The sequence below is a fragment of the Aspergillus versicolor genome (assembly GCF_001890125.1).
Source record: "Aspergillus versicolor CBS 583.65 unplaced genomic scaffold ASPVEscaffold_8, whole genome shotgun sequence".
In the NCBI taxonomy this organism is placed as follows: Eukaryota; Fungi; Ascomycota; class Eurotiomycetes; order Eurotiales; family Aspergillaceae; genus Aspergillus; species Aspergillus versicolor.
In genome coordinates this window covers 1,464,725-1,478,728 of record NW_024467531.1, presented here as the reverse complement: position 1 = coordinate 1,478,728, position 14,004 = coordinate 1,464,725, and the positions used below count along the sequence as shown (strand labels likewise).

The 14,004-nt window shown below is 52.8% G+C and overlaps 9 protein-coding genes across 9 annotated transcripts; 4 read left to right on the top strand and 5 right to left on the bottom strand.

Annotated features, from left to right (window-relative positions):
• The first annotated feature begins 198 nt into the window (after positions 1–198).
• Positions 199–1,115, top strand: ASPVEDRAFT_198139 (ribosomal protein P2). Its single transcript, XM_040809248.1, has 2 exons — positions 199–602; positions 682–1,115. Exons 1-2 carry the CDS (start codon positions 444–446, stop codon positions 865–867), a joined length of 345 nt encoding a protein of 114 aa, XP_040670941.1. The 5' UTR covers positions 199–443; the 3' UTR covers positions 868–1,115.
• Positions 1,116–1,120: 5 nt separating this feature from the next.
• Positions 1,121–2,715, bottom strand: ASPVEDRAFT_834856 (carnitine:acyl carnitine antiporter). The gene is made up of 5 exons (XM_040817401.1): positions 2,252–2,715; positions 2,154–2,202; positions 2,081–2,097; positions 1,413–2,026; positions 1,121–1,359 (listed from the first exon to the last, which is right to left on the bottom strand). The coding sequence occupies exons 1-5, from the start codon at positions 2,501–2,503 to the stop codon at positions 1,311–1,313; spliced, it is 981 nt and encodes a 326-aa protein (XP_040670940.1). The 5' UTR covers positions 2,504–2,715; the 3' UTR covers positions 1,121–1,310.
• A 641-nt stretch (positions 2,716–3,356) lies between these two features.
• On the bottom strand, positions 3,357–3,654 carry ASPVEDRAFT_86542 (uncharacterized protein; the record flags this gene model as incomplete). The annotated part of the gene is made up of 3 exons (XM_040817866.1): positions 3,357–3,392; positions 3,448–3,513; positions 3,580–3,654. The coding sequence occupies 3 exons, from the start codon at positions 3,652–3,654 to the stop codon at positions 3,357–3,359; spliced, it is 177 nt and encodes a 58-aa protein (XP_040670939.1).
• A 1,891-nt stretch (positions 3,655–5,545) lies between these two features.
• ASPVEDRAFT_31581 (CFEM domain-containing protein) lies at positions 5,546–6,410 on the bottom strand (the record flags this gene model as incomplete). The annotated part of the gene is made up of 3 exons (XM_040810503.1): positions 5,546–5,845; positions 5,898–6,278; positions 6,330–6,410. The coding sequence occupies 3 exons, from the start codon at positions 6,408–6,410 to the stop codon at positions 5,546–5,548; spliced, it is 762 nt and encodes a 253-aa protein (XP_040670938.1).
• Positions 6,411–6,991: 581 nt separating this feature from the next.
• On the bottom strand, positions 6,992–7,682 carry ASPVEDRAFT_86540 (uncharacterized protein; the record flags this gene model as incomplete). The annotated part of the gene is made up of 2 exons (XM_040817865.1): positions 6,992–7,138; positions 7,455–7,682. The coding sequence occupies 2 exons, from the start codon at positions 7,680–7,682 to the stop codon at positions 6,992–6,994; spliced, it is 375 nt and encodes a 124-aa protein (XP_040670937.1).
• A 114-nt stretch (positions 7,683–7,796) lies between these two features.
• Positions 7,797–8,496, bottom strand: ASPVEDRAFT_834622 (uncharacterized protein). The gene has a single exon (XM_040817396.1). It carries the CDS (start codon positions 8,404–8,406, stop codon positions 8,014–8,016), a length of 393 nt encoding a protein of 130 aa, XP_040670936.1. The 5' UTR covers positions 8,407–8,496; the 3' UTR covers positions 7,797–8,013.
• Positions 8,497–8,924: 428 nt separating this feature from the next.
• ASPVEDRAFT_74574 (cytochrome P450) lies at positions 8,925–10,462 on the top strand (the record flags this gene model as incomplete). Its single annotated transcript, XM_040816264.1, has 7 exons — positions 8,925–9,132; positions 9,196–9,418; positions 9,495–9,682; positions 9,715–9,809; positions 9,875–9,985; positions 10,031–10,197; positions 10,246–10,462. 7 exons carry the CDS (start codon positions 8,925–8,927, stop codon positions 10,430–10,432), a joined length of 1,179 nt encoding a protein of 392 aa, XP_040670935.1. The 3' UTR covers positions 10,433–10,462.
• A 168-nt stretch (positions 10,463–10,630) lies between these two features.
• Positions 10,631–11,965, top strand: ASPVEDRAFT_44696 (class I SAM-dependent methyltransferase). Its single transcript, XM_040813114.1, has 3 exons — positions 10,631–10,706; positions 10,786–10,978; positions 11,041–11,965. Exons 1-3 carry the CDS (start codon positions 10,669–10,671, stop codon positions 11,626–11,628), a joined length of 819 nt encoding a protein of 272 aa, XP_040670934.1. The 5' UTR covers positions 10,631–10,668; the 3' UTR covers positions 11,629–11,965.
• On the top strand, positions 11,949–13,998 carry ASPVEDRAFT_44695 (uncharacterized protein). Its single transcript, XM_040813113.1, has one exon. The coding sequence runs from the start codon at positions 12,070–12,072 to the stop codon at positions 13,969–13,971; it is 1,902 nt and encodes a 633-aa protein (XP_040670933.1). The 5' UTR covers positions 11,949–12,069; the 3' UTR covers positions 13,972–13,998.
• Positions 13,999–14,004: the final 6 nt, after the last annotated feature.

Genomic DNA, 14,004 nt, shown 5'->3' with positions numbered 1-14,004 from the left:
TCTCTCTCTTTTTATTAGTACATGTCATATGCATGTCTTGAGTTTAATGAAACGCGCTAGGTCTGCCCACCACCGTTCCCAGAACACGAGCCCTTCACACTTTAGGGCTTACTACGGTTAAATCTCATTTGGGAGACGGTTTGGTTATTTGGGTATTTGAGAATCTCTCATTTCTTTTTATCTTTTAATGGTATAGAAGGGATGTTGTGGTGGCTTACACTGACTCGGAAGCCCTAATCCATGACTCACGGAGCAGGCACCAGTGAGTCAAAGACCCTCCAAATTAAATCATCCCATCTATTCACATAGTCAAGAAATCAGTAAATATCATAGAATATATATAAATTCACTAAACATAGAATATAGCTTCTCTGCAATGAAACAAGAATAACCCCCATCTTTACAGCACAAACTCTCTACAAACCAAACCTATCGATCTCCCCATGAAGCACCTCGCCGCATACCTCCTCCTCGCCCTCGGCGGGAACAGCGAACCCTCAGGGGAAGACATCAAGGAGGTTCTCGCCTCGGTCGGTATATACGCTGACGAAAGCCGTCTAGGCCAGCTCTTGGACGAGTTACGCGGGCGCGATATCAACGAGGTTAGTTCTGTCAGTCCTGTAGCTCTTCAGTGGATTAGGAAGAGGGCTCCAGGTATACATTGAGCTGACATATACCTAGTTGATCGCCGAGGGCACGTCCAAGCTCGCTACAATCGGGTCTAACGCCAGTGGAGGGGGCGATAACGTCCCAGATACTGAGAAAGGTGCAGATGATGGATCTGGGTCGGCGAATGGGGGAAGTGACGCGGATGGAGATGAGGATGAGGATGAGGATGGCGACTTTGGATTGGGATTGTTTGAGTGATGTGGTAGATAGGAGAAATGGTAGACAATGGACAAAGCTATCATTGATACTTCACTGGCAGATATACCAAGTTCCAGTTGGACTCTACCAAGACCCCAAGAACGAGTAACCAGCCTTCCCCGTGGCTGTCCGCTCACTTCAATCCACATAGACGCAAGGCAAGGGAATTTATTACTTGGAGGGGAGCTTCGGTCCGTTCCCGACATTACTATGTTCTAAATACCTAGCATATACCTACGCGGTTTTACAGCACAGGAGTATAATGGAAATGAAAAACCCGCAGGCATGGGTATTCTAACCAAAATCGCAAGTCTAAGTAACAGTCTCGCACAAGCTTACAATGCTCAAAGACATCTCACTCTAAACAAGGAATCAAAATATGTCAAGAAACGCCGCAAATAATGGATATCGTGACACTCTCCAGTCGCTTCAAAGACATCTATTTAGTCGAATAGCTTCTTCATGAAATTGTGGGCTATCTCGACACCGGCACTAATGAATTGTTAGCAGTCTGCCAATTAGATAAAGATAAACGTGAAACCTACAATGTGGCAGCGTTCGCAGGAACGGCACGGGCCAAGGCTGGGCCGAACCCGGGGAAGAACGCCTTGAATCCACCATTGCCGTAGACGGCACGAATGGTGCCACCAATTGTGGGCTTGCCCGGTGCACTCTGCAGACGCGACTTGATTGTGTCGACGGGGAAGACAGGAATCCACATGGCAATACCAGCAGCACCACCAGCTGTTAGAACAGCTGGCAGCGACAAATCACCGGTCACGTTGCCTTCCGCGTCCTTGGGAGTGAGCGACCGCTTGATGTATTCGTAGGCAGCGAAGTAGGCAGCCGAGCCGGGGCCGTCACGAGCCAGGGTCATTGCGCTTCCCCGGAACACACTGCGTATTCCTCCCTCCTTGTACAGCTGTCGGACAACATCCACACCGCCGGAGTACTTGGGCTTCTGACCAGGTGGCGGGGGGTTCTGCCCTTGGATCTGCAAAAGCACCTTTACGCGCTCGAAGGGAGCAGTGATGAGAGTCATGGGGATAGCGGAAAAGAATCCAGCAGCAGAAATCTGGCCGATTGTGTACTGCGGAGTGTTGTTGTGGACCTTGACTTCAGACAGGCTGCTGACAAGCGTTTTTCCTAGATCGTAACCCTAGATGCGGTCAATTGCTGTTCGCGACAAAAGTCGCTTTCCATGAGCACATACCCAGAAGCTGACAGCGACTATAATCCACAAACATTAGCTTGGTCGGCGAATTTATTTGAGAGCCGCCACTTACACATGGGCGTAACGCCGACCAGAGGAGCGGAAACACCAGCATAGAGACCCTGCACATGTCAATTGCATGATCACGAATTCCGATCTTCAATTACTCACGCGAGCCAAGCCCTCGCGGGCGATGGTCTTCTTCACCACATCAATGGCGCCCGAGTAGACACCCTGGGCAGCCGTCTGCATCCGCACCTTGACCAGGTCGAAGGGATGACCGACAACAACGGCACAGACACCACCAGCGCCGCCAGCGGCGAAGGAGCGAAGCTGAGCAGCGGTCTGGTTAACTGTCTTGGACTCAGTACCCTTGAGCGACTCCTGGACGGTGTCCGAGGTGGGGGATTCGGCGGAAGACATGATGGCGGGGAGATGCGGAGGCGGGTTAGAGGCGGGTTAAGGAGATAGCGGTGCAGAGGAGCCGCAACACGCTGAAGGACCGGGAGAGTAACAAGAGACGGAGTGTAGAAGAGGAATTGAGAGCTGGACAACCGTTTGAAGAGGAAGACGGAGGACGAAGGAGAAAAAGAGCAGGCCGTGACAGCACCGAAAGCCGAATCTGGGAACAGCAGCAGGCCGATTGTGCCTCGGCTCGGTTCGGATCATTGCTTCTCCGGCCGCCTCAGGCAGTCCTCAGGCAGTCCAGTGTCCACCTCTCCCCACAGTCTCTCCAGACGTCGGAGTGCCGGTCGCCAGCCAGTCCACAGTCGTGTGCACAGGCTGTTGGCACTCACCACTTGGTATCTACACTGTACACATTTCTACTCACACCAGTTCTCCCTTCGTCAATCTTCCAGCATAACTCGGATGAACGGACCGCTGCTCGCTGCCTTTGATCCGTCTGCAGGATCCAACGACCCAGACTCTGGCGCCGGACGACAGGATCTCGCCCACCGCCTTTCACCACCTGCGTAATGCTCCGTTTCCCCTGGCAAGGCTCTGCGGCTACAAAGTACGTCTGTCGTCATTGCACGGGCGCCAAGACAATCACATGAACGGCATCGAGCATCAAGCATCACCAGGCAACAATCAACACTTCACACACACACACTGGACAAGTCTCAAATTAGTTTTGATTGAGCTATTAATATATACAAACAGCACCCGGGCACCATGTCCAATATATACTTCGCTGTAGTTGGGCTGTTCTCAACTACAGCTGTTATCCATCAAATTCCCCATGCGCCCGCTGAATCAATTTCGAAGTTGCTGCTTATTCGCAGTGGCCAACCTTCTGGTCAGGTTTTTGCTATATAAAGGTCAGTAATGTCTCAAGACCAAACACTACAACAGGGAATACATACAACGCAGACCTTGGTGGGGCAGATACCAAGGCTTCCGTCCTTCTTGCACTCGGCGCCGGGTTTAAGCTGAAATACCATCAGTCCATCTTGTACAAAGTACTAGGCAGCGGAACTTGGGGATATTGGACTCACCTGGGTGGTAGGTCCGGCAGGGACGGCAACGGCAGTGCCGAGGACAGCAAGAGCAGCGATGAAAGAGAGCTTCATTATGGCGGTTTGTAAGTTTGAGGTATGTTTAAAATGGTTCTCAGAGATGCGAATGAACACCAAACCATTCGACGAGATCAGAGGTATATTTATACCTCTCCGTGCCAGTCCAACACGCAAGCACTGCATCTCCTTTCCCCTTCCATGGAGCAGCATACCCCAGTAGTCTTGCCTCCCCTGGTGATGATTTTCTGCCACGACTGGTTCCGTCTCTCCATAACCGGTTCAGGAACGAAAATCAGTCACAGGCAGTTCGAACCTGCCCATTGACATTGAAGCTCCAGTATTCTACACCGTCCCCTGACAAGAAGATGACGTGCTTCCGTGTACATATGGTGGATATCAATAAACTCCACCAGACTCAGGAACCAACCATTGACCGGCGGTTTTCTTTCAGTGCTGCCCCATAGTCTTCGGTGCTATTGAAAGAGCCGTTTTTCAGGGCTGCAGCAGTTCCCCATGTTTGGCTCCAAACCCCATTATGATCGTCACTTGGCGCCTTATTCCATCAGCCTTGAACTTGCCCCTGAAAACATCGAGGCCGAAATGTTTCTAATATTGTTCCATCATTCGAAGCCACCACGATGCCAATCAATAATAAGACACCTTCCCCATATTCCACGTCGCCTTGAGGACCAAGGCTCCATCGCGGCGCGCTCCGCCAAATGTATCAGTATGGAGTATGGGCTATGGAGGCTATCCAGACCAGACCGTGTCCACTAATGCCGATTTCCGACTCTCCGAGTCTCAGGACCCGATCGAACACTCCTCAGTCCACCTAGGATATAATAAGAAATACAAAGTACACCGTAGTTTACTCGCGCTGTAAATCACTGACCTGAATCATCTGAAGCTTCCGCCGCTTCCGCTTCTCCACCGACCTTACACAAGACCTTGCTCCCCGGCACACTCTCTCCGAGTCAAGCGCACCTGTACACCACTGTGCAACATTTGCGTAGACACGATTGTATTGTTTGCCAGGCCGCACTCGAGCCTTTTCAATTCCTACCTATACTGTAAAACAGTCGTTGTTTGTATGCGCCTCGGTTACATAAAGAGTCCGCCAGACCCGACTCGAACTCGAAAGATCCAAGTCGGTCGCAGTGGGTCATCACTCACTCAGGTAAAACAGCAAATTATGAGTTATACGGTCATCCAACCAGATAATTGATAAATAATATGTAGGGCTGACATCATACGTAGATGTTATATCATACTCTATAAACGATGCGACCAAGGCCTCACACGCCTGTCCACGAGAGCCATTCTGCCTCTATCGGAGAGAACCAGGGTTTCTTGTAGACTGTTCTAATTCTAACTCAGTACGGTGTTATAGCCTGGATCCTGGGATAAGGGATGAGATGTTTGCGACAAAGTACTTGACGTATACCACGTGCAACCGAGATATTGTTCTCGATATATATATATACACACTGAATTTACTGAATTGTACAATCCAGTCAATTAACTCCAAAGTCTAATATTTCGGCATCTTGCACTCGAAATATATTTAAATGGCCAAGTCAATAATTAATATATCTGCTTGTCACTTTGCCGACGCAGAATTGACAAAATTCTCGATCATAAGTTCAAGGTATCAGGATATGAATAATTCATGACGGGAGGATTAAGATGCCAACTATGGCAAAGCATTGAGTACTAACCAATACAGGCAGGCTACCAGACAGACTACTGCAGATAGAATAGAGATCGTATCAGTTGAATTAATTATCGACGCGTAAGAGTATCTACCAATGGCCATTACAGCGTAACCCGTGATAAAATATACATATTAGGGCCCAACAGTAGTCATCTTCACCATACATCATTAGCGTAAAGAGTATCCAGTAAGCCCAAAACAGGCTATAACATGTTCATCAAAGTCCATCCTTTACAGGACGAGGATGGCGGCAAGACCGAGGGCACCAAGGGCACCGCTGGAGACGGCCATGCGGGTAGCAGCACCAGTGCCAGCATCAGAGTCGCTGCCCTCGCCGCTGCCCTCGCCGCTGTCACCACCGTTACCGCCGCTGCCACTGCCGCTGTCATCGCCGTTGCCACCGTTTCCACTGTCGCTGCCGCCAGTAGAAGAGGAGTCGCTGCCAGACGAAGTGGAGGTGGAGTCAGCACCAGAGGTGGAGGCCGAGGTGCCGAGGGTGCTGCTAGCAGGGGTGGAAGAAGCACCAGAGGACTATACTCCATTAGCATCAAGGTCAATAGCAGGGTACATGTGTTGAGCTTACTCCGGTGGGAGTGGGGGAGCCAGAGGCACCGCCAGCACCGCCGGTGCTGGTGCTGTCGCTGTCAGAGCCGCTGGTGGAGGTAGCGCCGGCACCTCCAGTGGAGTCAGAGTCAGAGCCGGAGCCAGAGGTGCTAGTGGGCTCAGAGTCAGAGTCAGAGTCAGAGCCAGAGCCAGAGCCGGAGCCACCATTGGCGGCAGAGCCCTCAGGGCACTTGTCAAGAGCCGAGCGGACAACAGCAGCAGCATCATCGTCAGGGCAGGCCTGAGAAGTGCAGTCGCGGATACCGAAGCGGTAGTTCTCGCTTTCGCAGAGGCAGGAGAGGTCACCCTTGTCACAGCCAAGCGTGTCGGCCTTGGCGAGCATGTTGCTCAGGCACATGTTCTGCCAGAGTCAGCATATGAAAATTGTGTATTGCGATAGCTTCAAACTTACAGCACACTGGCTGACAGAGACCTGGGCGCCGGCGAGGCCGACGGAGGCCAGAAGGGCCATGGGGAGGGCGAAGGACTTCATTGTGTATTGGGATGAAGGGATAAGAGTGATGGGAGGATGGCCAACGCGATTGCAGCAGATAACGCGACTGAGAGCTTGAAGGGAACGCGAGGATGCAGAGGGAGAAAGCGAGCGAAGAGTGACGAAGGGAAGAGTCGTTATTTAAAAACCGGCAGCAGCTCAGGGCGCAGAACAACAAAGCAGGCTGGTTGGGCCGTGCCTGCCCCGTGTGAACCCTCGGTGTTTCCACCGGCCACAATTTCTTTGACTTTTTCTTTTTTCTCCCAGAGTTTCCTTGGAATTGCTTCGTTACTCAGGGTCGGGTGGCGACGATGATTGGGCCTAGTGCGAAGAGCTTCACCTCGCAGACCGCAGCGCTCGACCAACGTGGCGGCCAGGCCCCACAGCCAATGGCCAGCTGAGGTCATAGAGCAGATAGCAAGCTCCCGAAATCTGGAATTCTGATCCATCTGGAGAGATTGAGAGTTTTCATAGGAGGAGGTGGCGTTGTCACCCCACTGCTGTCTGCCTGGAACTGGGCCACGATCAGATTTCGGCCGGCCAGGGGCCACTGGGCGCGCAGATCGCACTTAAGGGCGGCCTTAGTCCGAGGCTAATTGACGAGGGAGCAGGGAGCAAGAGGCATCGGGCAAGGAGGGAAGAGCTGTGCGACCAGCTACGTCAATGGTAGCGTCACCACGCAGACCGGCGACCACAGCCTCAGTGTTTGCAACGTAGAATTCAGATGCCTACAGGGGGCAGAGGCAGTCGATAACACTCGACGACGGTGTGCAGAGAAAGTGACCCGATCGGCGAGTCTAACCAGCCACAGCAACAGGGTGTTTATCATTCATCAACTGTGTTCAATGGTGGCTGGATCTGGCCCCACGCAAAAAACTATTGCCCAGCAACCGCGGATCAAAGCGAAGAAAAAAACTTGGTTGAGTTTGGTTCTCGCGCATCCTGCTCGATCTGGCAGTTCGACCACTGTGGTCTGCTCGGGGAGTCCGACTCAGTCCCTTGGTTCTGATTTATCTCCTTGGAGTACCTCTGTACTTAGTTCACCTCCCCGTTCTTTGCCACAACACTCATCTGGTAGAACCGATGGAGCTCCTCATTTCCCGCCTCCGCGCAGAGGCCGGCGATCTCGTATCGGGCGCACGAGAGGTGGTACCGGACGTAGCCCTTGAAGAACGCGTGGACACGACCGTACAGTTGCTCGTCGCAGTTCATCGAGCCCAGATTCAGAATCTTCTGCACTCTCTCCCACGGCGCGGCGGCCTTCTCCACCATTTCATTTAGCACCTCCACCCCGGCCGCTGCATGCCGCCTCGTTGAGCGGAAAATTGATCCGTTCAAATGGAGTGTCGCTCTCCTTGTAGAACGAGAACAGGTCGTTGACTAGCGCTACAAAGTCCTCCGACTCGGCCTCCAGGGACGCGATGAGCGAGAGGTACTTCTCCTGGGGGAACTGGGGAACTCAGCCTCGGGGAAGCAAATGGAAGTCTGGACTGGTCCCTACGCGCCGGATATAGCTCGGATACGAGTCGGCGTGGCCCCGAAACAGGGTCCACTCAAGGCAAGTCGCCTGGATGAACTCCAGCGCGCCGCGTAACAGCGTTGTCTACACGTAGGGTCCGTAGTCCTTGAGCAGTAGGGGGATTGCTTTGAAGAACTCGCCCCAGACCGGGTGCTGCACTTTGTCGCCGGCCGAGAGCTGCGCGCACAGACCCTGGAGGCTGTCGTGTTGTTCGACGGGGATGTTGTCCATTGACATTTGAAACGCGTCGTACAGTGCCACTGCCTGGCGGATCTCCAGTAGGAGGAAGGAGAAGGCGCAGTCTACGTAGTCGGCCATCTCACGCACGATCTTTTTGTTTCCCGGGATGTATGGGAGCACGAAGTTGTAGATGGCTTCAAGCTCGGCCTGGGAGAGGCGCTCGTTGTCGTCGTACTCGAACCGGAGGAGGAATCGGACGAGAATCTCGCTGAGGTCTTTTGCTGATGCTTGCTCCATGAAGATCAATTGAGCTGATTGAGTCTATCAGACGGGGGAGAAGCTGAGAGACACAGAGACAAAAACAGAAACAAGAGAGTGCAGTTATATAGCGCAGCGAGGAAACCTCTGAAGCCTTTTGCGTCGATATTCATGGACAGAGTAACACATCTTGGAGGAAGGCAATCTCAGCTTCATGACTTCAGGTATTGAGAGGAAATAACAAGATTATACTAAGAAGAGGTGGAATCTTCAACATAGATAGACCTGAAGAGGTAACAAGAGGCATAACACAGAAATACTGGGTGAATGATAGACTAGCAAGATCTGGATGCTTTTGGTGAGAACGCCAACCAGCTTGTATAATAATGACTACTGGGAGCACAGCCATTGCATTACTGGGTGATAGTAGAATGAACGGATATTCCCAGCAGTCCATGTGCAACCTGACGAGATCGAGCTGGCTATTTAGAGATTTGAAACACCTCATTAGCCTCAACATCAACCTCAACAACTATCCTCAGTGATCATTACTCAACATGATCCTCCAGTTTCTATACCTGGCCATCCTGGCTCTCTTTGCAGCCTTCTTCCTGGCCAGAACAATCTACCGTCTCCACTTCCACCCGCTCAGCAGATTCCCCGGCCCCAAACTGACAGCAGCAACCGGCCTCGTCGAGATCTACCACGATGTCGTCCGGGGCGGAAAGTTCCTCTGGGAAATGGAGAAGATGCATGAGACATACGGTATCCACTCCCTATTCCTTCTGAGACGTCTACGTTTATATATATTGACTTGGATGTTTACAGGCCCCATCGTCCGCATCACCCCCCACGAAATCCACATCAAAGACTCCTCCTACTACGACTCCATCTACACCAACAGCAAGAAACTGAACAAAGACCCCAACTTCGTCGGACTCTTCGGCTCCCCACAGTCTATGATCGCCACCGTCGACCACGCCCACCACCGCTTCAGACGCGGCATCCTCGCCAGCTTCTTCTCCAAACGCTCCATCACAGCCCTGACCCGGTGATAAAGGCCAAGATCCTGCGGCTCATGGAACGCCTGCACGGGTTCCACTCAACCTCTAACAAGGGCAGCAAAGCCGAAGCGCAGCATTCGCAGCATTCGCAGCCCTCACAACTGATATAATCACGCACTACTCGTACGGCGAGAGCTTCGGCTTCCTCGATTCGGAGAGTTTCCGGAGTGAAGTGCGTGTGGCGATTATGGAGACTGAGGAGCTGGACCACATCACGCGTCTGTTTCCATTTGTGTTGACCGTCATGAGGCGTGCGCCGCGGTGGGTGTTTGAGTTTGTGAAGCCTGCTACGGCGGTGGTTGCGATGATACGGAGCTCGGAGCTGGGGTTATGGATGGAGGTGTTACTCTGGCTCAGCTTGAACAGCTGCCGTACCTGGTAAGTTATTTCCATCCTAATTTGATTTAAAGTATGATTATTATCAGTACTGAGGTTGATAACAGACTGGAGTGGTCAATGAAGCACAGCGCCTTTCTCACGGACTTGTTATACGCTCTCCGCGAGTTTCACCTACAGAGGCCCTAATGTACAAGAACTACAGCATTCCCCCCGGAGTACGTTAGCTAATCCATCCAAAGCTCTATGCTAATAGTATCTAGAACCCCCTAGCCATGTCCAGCTACTTCGTCCACATGGACCCGACCCTCTTCCCTGACCCGACAGTCTTCAACCCAGATCGCTGGATCGAAGCCACCAAACGAGGCGACAATCTAACGCGATTCATCACTGCCTTTAGCAAGGGGACCAGACAATGCGTGGGCATAAAGTATGTTAACCCTTTCCAAATATAAATCGCAAGCTAATGATTGGACAGCCTCGGCTACGCAAAGCTGTACTTGACCCTTGCGTACTTTGCAATCTTCTTCGACTACGAGCTGCATGAGACGACCGAGGAGAATATCACTGTCGCGCGAGACCGCGGGGTCCCGTTTCTGGAGAAGGGGCATTTGATGGTGAAGGCGAAGGTTGTCAAGGTCCTTCGTAATCCCTATGCTGCGTAACTGAATAACAGCGGTAAAGCGAGAATTAGCACGGTTCGTAGGCTAACAGAATTAGCCACGCTATTTACCTAAGTACAAATTAAATGACAGAATTAAATGGCTGCACGAAACTCTCCGAAGTCTCCGACGCGAATGTCAAGGTACTCACGGTAAAGTCCTATATCAACACCATGATAACAATCCATACTACATCTAGAGAATGGTTCACTCATCTCAGAGCGATTCAACCAGCAAAAATGGCCGACCTTGCAGAAACAAACCGCAAGCACTTTGAGTACGGAAGACGGATGGGTTTTCTCCTCCACATCCCCCACAGATCCACACCGTAAAGTTACGAACTAACGGACGCCCAGCAAAGTCGCCTCCAACCACCAAACCGACTTTGGCGAGCTCATCGCCGCAGTTATTGCCGAACTCAAACGCCGCCGCGGCTGGATCAGTAGCACCTTAGCCGGCGGCCCAAACACTGACTCGCACACTGCTCCTGCTTTACGAGATGAGGTCCGGCTATTGGATTATGCGTGCGGTGCTGGGACGGTGTCCAAGGTATCTATCTACCCCAATACCAATACCAAGTAGCACAGTAGCTAACAGATATCGTAATCCAGGCGTTAGCCCCCCACGCAACACACACCATCGGCCTGGATCTATCAGCCAACATGGTGGCCGAGTATAATAAAGCGGCGCGGGAAATATTCGACGCGCACGGACCGGGCCTCCAACCAGGACGAATGGAAGGATTCCAACACGATTTACTCGCTGAGTCTTACTCTGGTTCTGGTTCCGATACTGCGGGTGTGGGTGCGGGTAATAATCCGCTCCCCAGCGGAACTCTCGCGCCCTTTGATGTCATTGTTGTCGGGATGGCGCTGCACCATGTTGCCGAGCCTGGGAGGCTGTTGACGCGGTTCAGTGAGTTGTTGAAGCCCGGTGGTGTCTGTGTGGTGCTTGATATGGTCCCGGGGAGTGCTCAATTTGGCCATGACGTTGACCTGAAAGAATCAGGGCATGAAGGAGGTGTGCTGGACACGATTGGGAAGCATGGATTTACCGAGGCGGAGATGCGGGATTTGTATGAGGGGGTCGGGATGTGGAGGGGATTTGAATATGCCGTTTTCGACGAGCGGTTCCAGTTCACTCTCTTTGGGCAGCAGTGTAGTTCCTTGGGGTTTATTGCGAGGGGAGAGATGCTGTGACCTCTGTCTGGTTACTTGGGAGTCGTGGTGACACCGTAGGGCAAGTGGAATGATTCAGGTCGTATTGATGTGGAGAGATCGGGTAGCACGGATAACAATAACAGAAGTATGCAGTCTCTACCAATAGCAGCCAGGCGGTAATTGATATCCCTGGTTGGAGTCTTGAACTGGCACTCAGACGCCGCGCTTGTCTTCTCCACAGCCTTTGACATGCGCCCCAGGTCTGTCCCCGCGGGGAACGACGCAGGGAACGGCGCAGGGCCTCTGGGCACGATGATTTGATTCGGTGGGAGTCGAATATCATCAAATGGAGGGTAATTTGCTGCCGTTTGCCAAGGGGATCAGTAGCCGGTGAGCTCATAGGGCATTTGCCGTTAAGCTATATAAACGTCATGTTGGTGGAAGACTGGATAGAACAAGCACAACAGCTGTCTCGCAGCCATGAAGCTCCTCGCAGGGTTGTCGTTGCTCTCACTGATCCCTTCGTCTCTCTCTCTCCCCCCTGTCCAGCACTATGCCCGCAGCCAGGCCCAGGATCCTCTCCTGATCCAACTGAAGCCCCAGCAGACAACCACCCGAGACCTCGTCTCCCTCGACGGTATCTGGAAGTTTGCCCTAGGAAAGGACAACTCAACTGCAACCCCCTGGACAGGCCCCTTGCCAAAGGGCCTCGAATGCCCCGTCCCAGCCTCGTACAACGACATCTTCACGGACAAGTCCATCCACGACCACGTCGGCTGGGTCTACTACCAGCGCGATGTAATCATCCCCCGGGGCTGGTCTGACCAGCAGTATCTCATCCGTCTTGAATCCGCAACGCACCACGGCCGCGTGTACATCAACGACAAGCTCGTCGCCGAGCACCAGGGCGGATACACCCCGTTCGAAGCAGACATCACAAGCCTCGTCCCTGCTGGAGAGAAATTCCGTCTGACAATCGGCGTCAACAACGAACTAACCCACGAGACTATCCCACCAGGCAGCATTGAAGTCTCCGAATGGACCGGAAAGCGCGTGCAGACGTACCAACACGACTTCTTCAACTATGCCGGTCTCGCGCGCTCTGTCTGGCTCTACTCCGTGCCCAAGCAGCACATCCAAGACGTCACCGTCGTCCCAGACGTCAACGGCGACACTGGTCTGCTCAACTACACCATCAAGTCCTCCAACAGCACCAACGGCAAAATCTCCATCACCATCACCGACGAAGAAGGCAACAAAGTCGCCTCAGCCTCCGGCGCACAGGGAATCGCTGAAATCCCCTCTGTGAACCTCTGGCAACCCGGCGCAGCCTATCTCTACCAATTCACCGTAAGCCTCACCTCGGCCTCCAACAAGGTGCTCGACACATACACACTCCCCGTCGGCGTGCGCACCGTCAAAGTATCCAACAAACAATTCCTCATCAACGACAAACCCTTCTACTTCACAGGCTTCGGCAAGCACGAGGACAGCGCTGTCCGCGGCAAGGGCCACGACCAGGCATACCTAGTCCACGACTTCCAACTCCTCAACTGGATCGGCGCCAACTCGTTCCGAACAAGCCACTACCCCTACGCGGAAGAGGTTATGGAATTCGCTGACCGCCAGGGAATCGTCATCATCGACGAGACTGCGGCTGTGGGACTGAACCTGCAGCTCATGGCGGGCGAAGAAGGCGGCACGGCGACAACGTTCAGCCCGGAGGGAATCAATAATAACACGCAAAGAGCACACGCCCAGGCAATCCGTGAGCTCATCGCGCGCGACAAGAACCACCCCAGCGTTGTGATGTGGAGCATCATGAATGAGCCGGCGAGTTTTGAAGAGGGTTCGCGCGACTACTTCGAGCCGTTGACGAAGCTTGCACGTAGCCTGGATCCAGCCGGGCGACCGATTACATTTGCCAATGTCGGTGATGCTACATACAAACTGGACAAGATCTCAGATCTTTTCGATGTGTTGTGCCTGAACCGGTATTTCGGATGGTACTACAACACTGGGGACCTCGAGGAGGCCGAACTCGCACTCCAAGAAGAAGTCGACGGGTGGACGGAGAAGTACCCTGAAAAGCCGATTATATTTTCAGAGTACGGCGCTGATACGCTCCCCGGCCTGCACTCCGTGTTTGGATTGATGTGGAGCGAGGAGTTCCAGGTAGACATTCTGGATATGTTCCAACGGGTGTTTGACCGCGTGGAGGCCGTTGTGGGCGAGCATGTATGGAACTTCGCGGATTTCCAGACCAATGTCGGTATTACCCGCGTTGATGGGAATAAGAAGGGTGTATTTACGAGGGAGAGACGGCCCAAGGCTGCGGCGCATTCGTTGAGGGCCAGATGGACGAATATGACTGCTGTTTAGCATATATAGTTTGGCAATATATCCCTCCTGCTC

What these genes read in the sequence shown, in the direction of transcription:
- ASPVEDRAFT_44696 (XM_040813114.1), top strand. Translation starts at nt 10,669, where the DNA reads ATGGCCGACCTTGCAGAAACAAACCGCAAGCACTTTGA. An exon ending in ACAAACCGCAAGCACTTTGA is followed by an intron (nt 10,707 to 10,785) that starts GTACGGAAGACG and finishes ACGGACGCCCAG; the next exon opens with CAAAGTCGCCTCCAACCACC. An exon ending in GTGCTGGGACGGTGTCCAAG is followed by an intron (nt 10,979 to 11,040) that starts GTATCTATCTAC and finishes ATCGTAATCCAG; the next exon opens with GCGTTAGCCCCCCACGCAAC.
- ASPVEDRAFT_834622 (XM_040817396.1), bottom strand. Translation starts at nt 8,406, where the DNA reads ATGGAGCAAGCATCAGCAAAAGACCTCAGCGAGATTCTCGTCCGATTC.
- ASPVEDRAFT_44695 (XM_040813113.1), top strand. Translation starts at nt 12,070, where the DNA reads ATGAAGCTCCTCGCAGGGTTGTCGTTGCTCTCACTGATCCCTTCGTCT.
- ASPVEDRAFT_198139 (XM_040809248.1), top strand. Translation starts at nt 444, where the DNA reads ATGAAGCACCTCGCCGCATACCTCCTCCTCGCCCTCGGCGGGAACAGC. An exon ending in GCGGGCGCGATATCAACGAG is followed by an intron (nt 603 to 681) that starts GTTAGTTCTGTC and finishes ACATATACCTAG; the next exon opens with TTGATCGCCGAGGGCACGTC.
- ASPVEDRAFT_834856 (XM_040817401.1), bottom strand. Translation starts at nt 2,503, where the DNA reads ATGTCTTCCGCCGAATCCCCCACCTCGGACACCGTCCAGGAGTCGCTC. An exon ending in CCCGCGAGGGCTTGGCTCGC is followed by an intron (nt 2,203 to 2,251) that starts GTGAGTAATTGA and finishes TGACATGTGCAG; the next exon opens with GGTCTCTATGCTGGTGTTTC. An exon ending in CCTGCGAACGCTGCCACATT is followed by an intron (nt 1,360 to 1,412) that starts GTAGGTTTCACG and finishes ACAATTCATTAG; the next exon opens with TGCCGGTGTCGAGATAGCCC.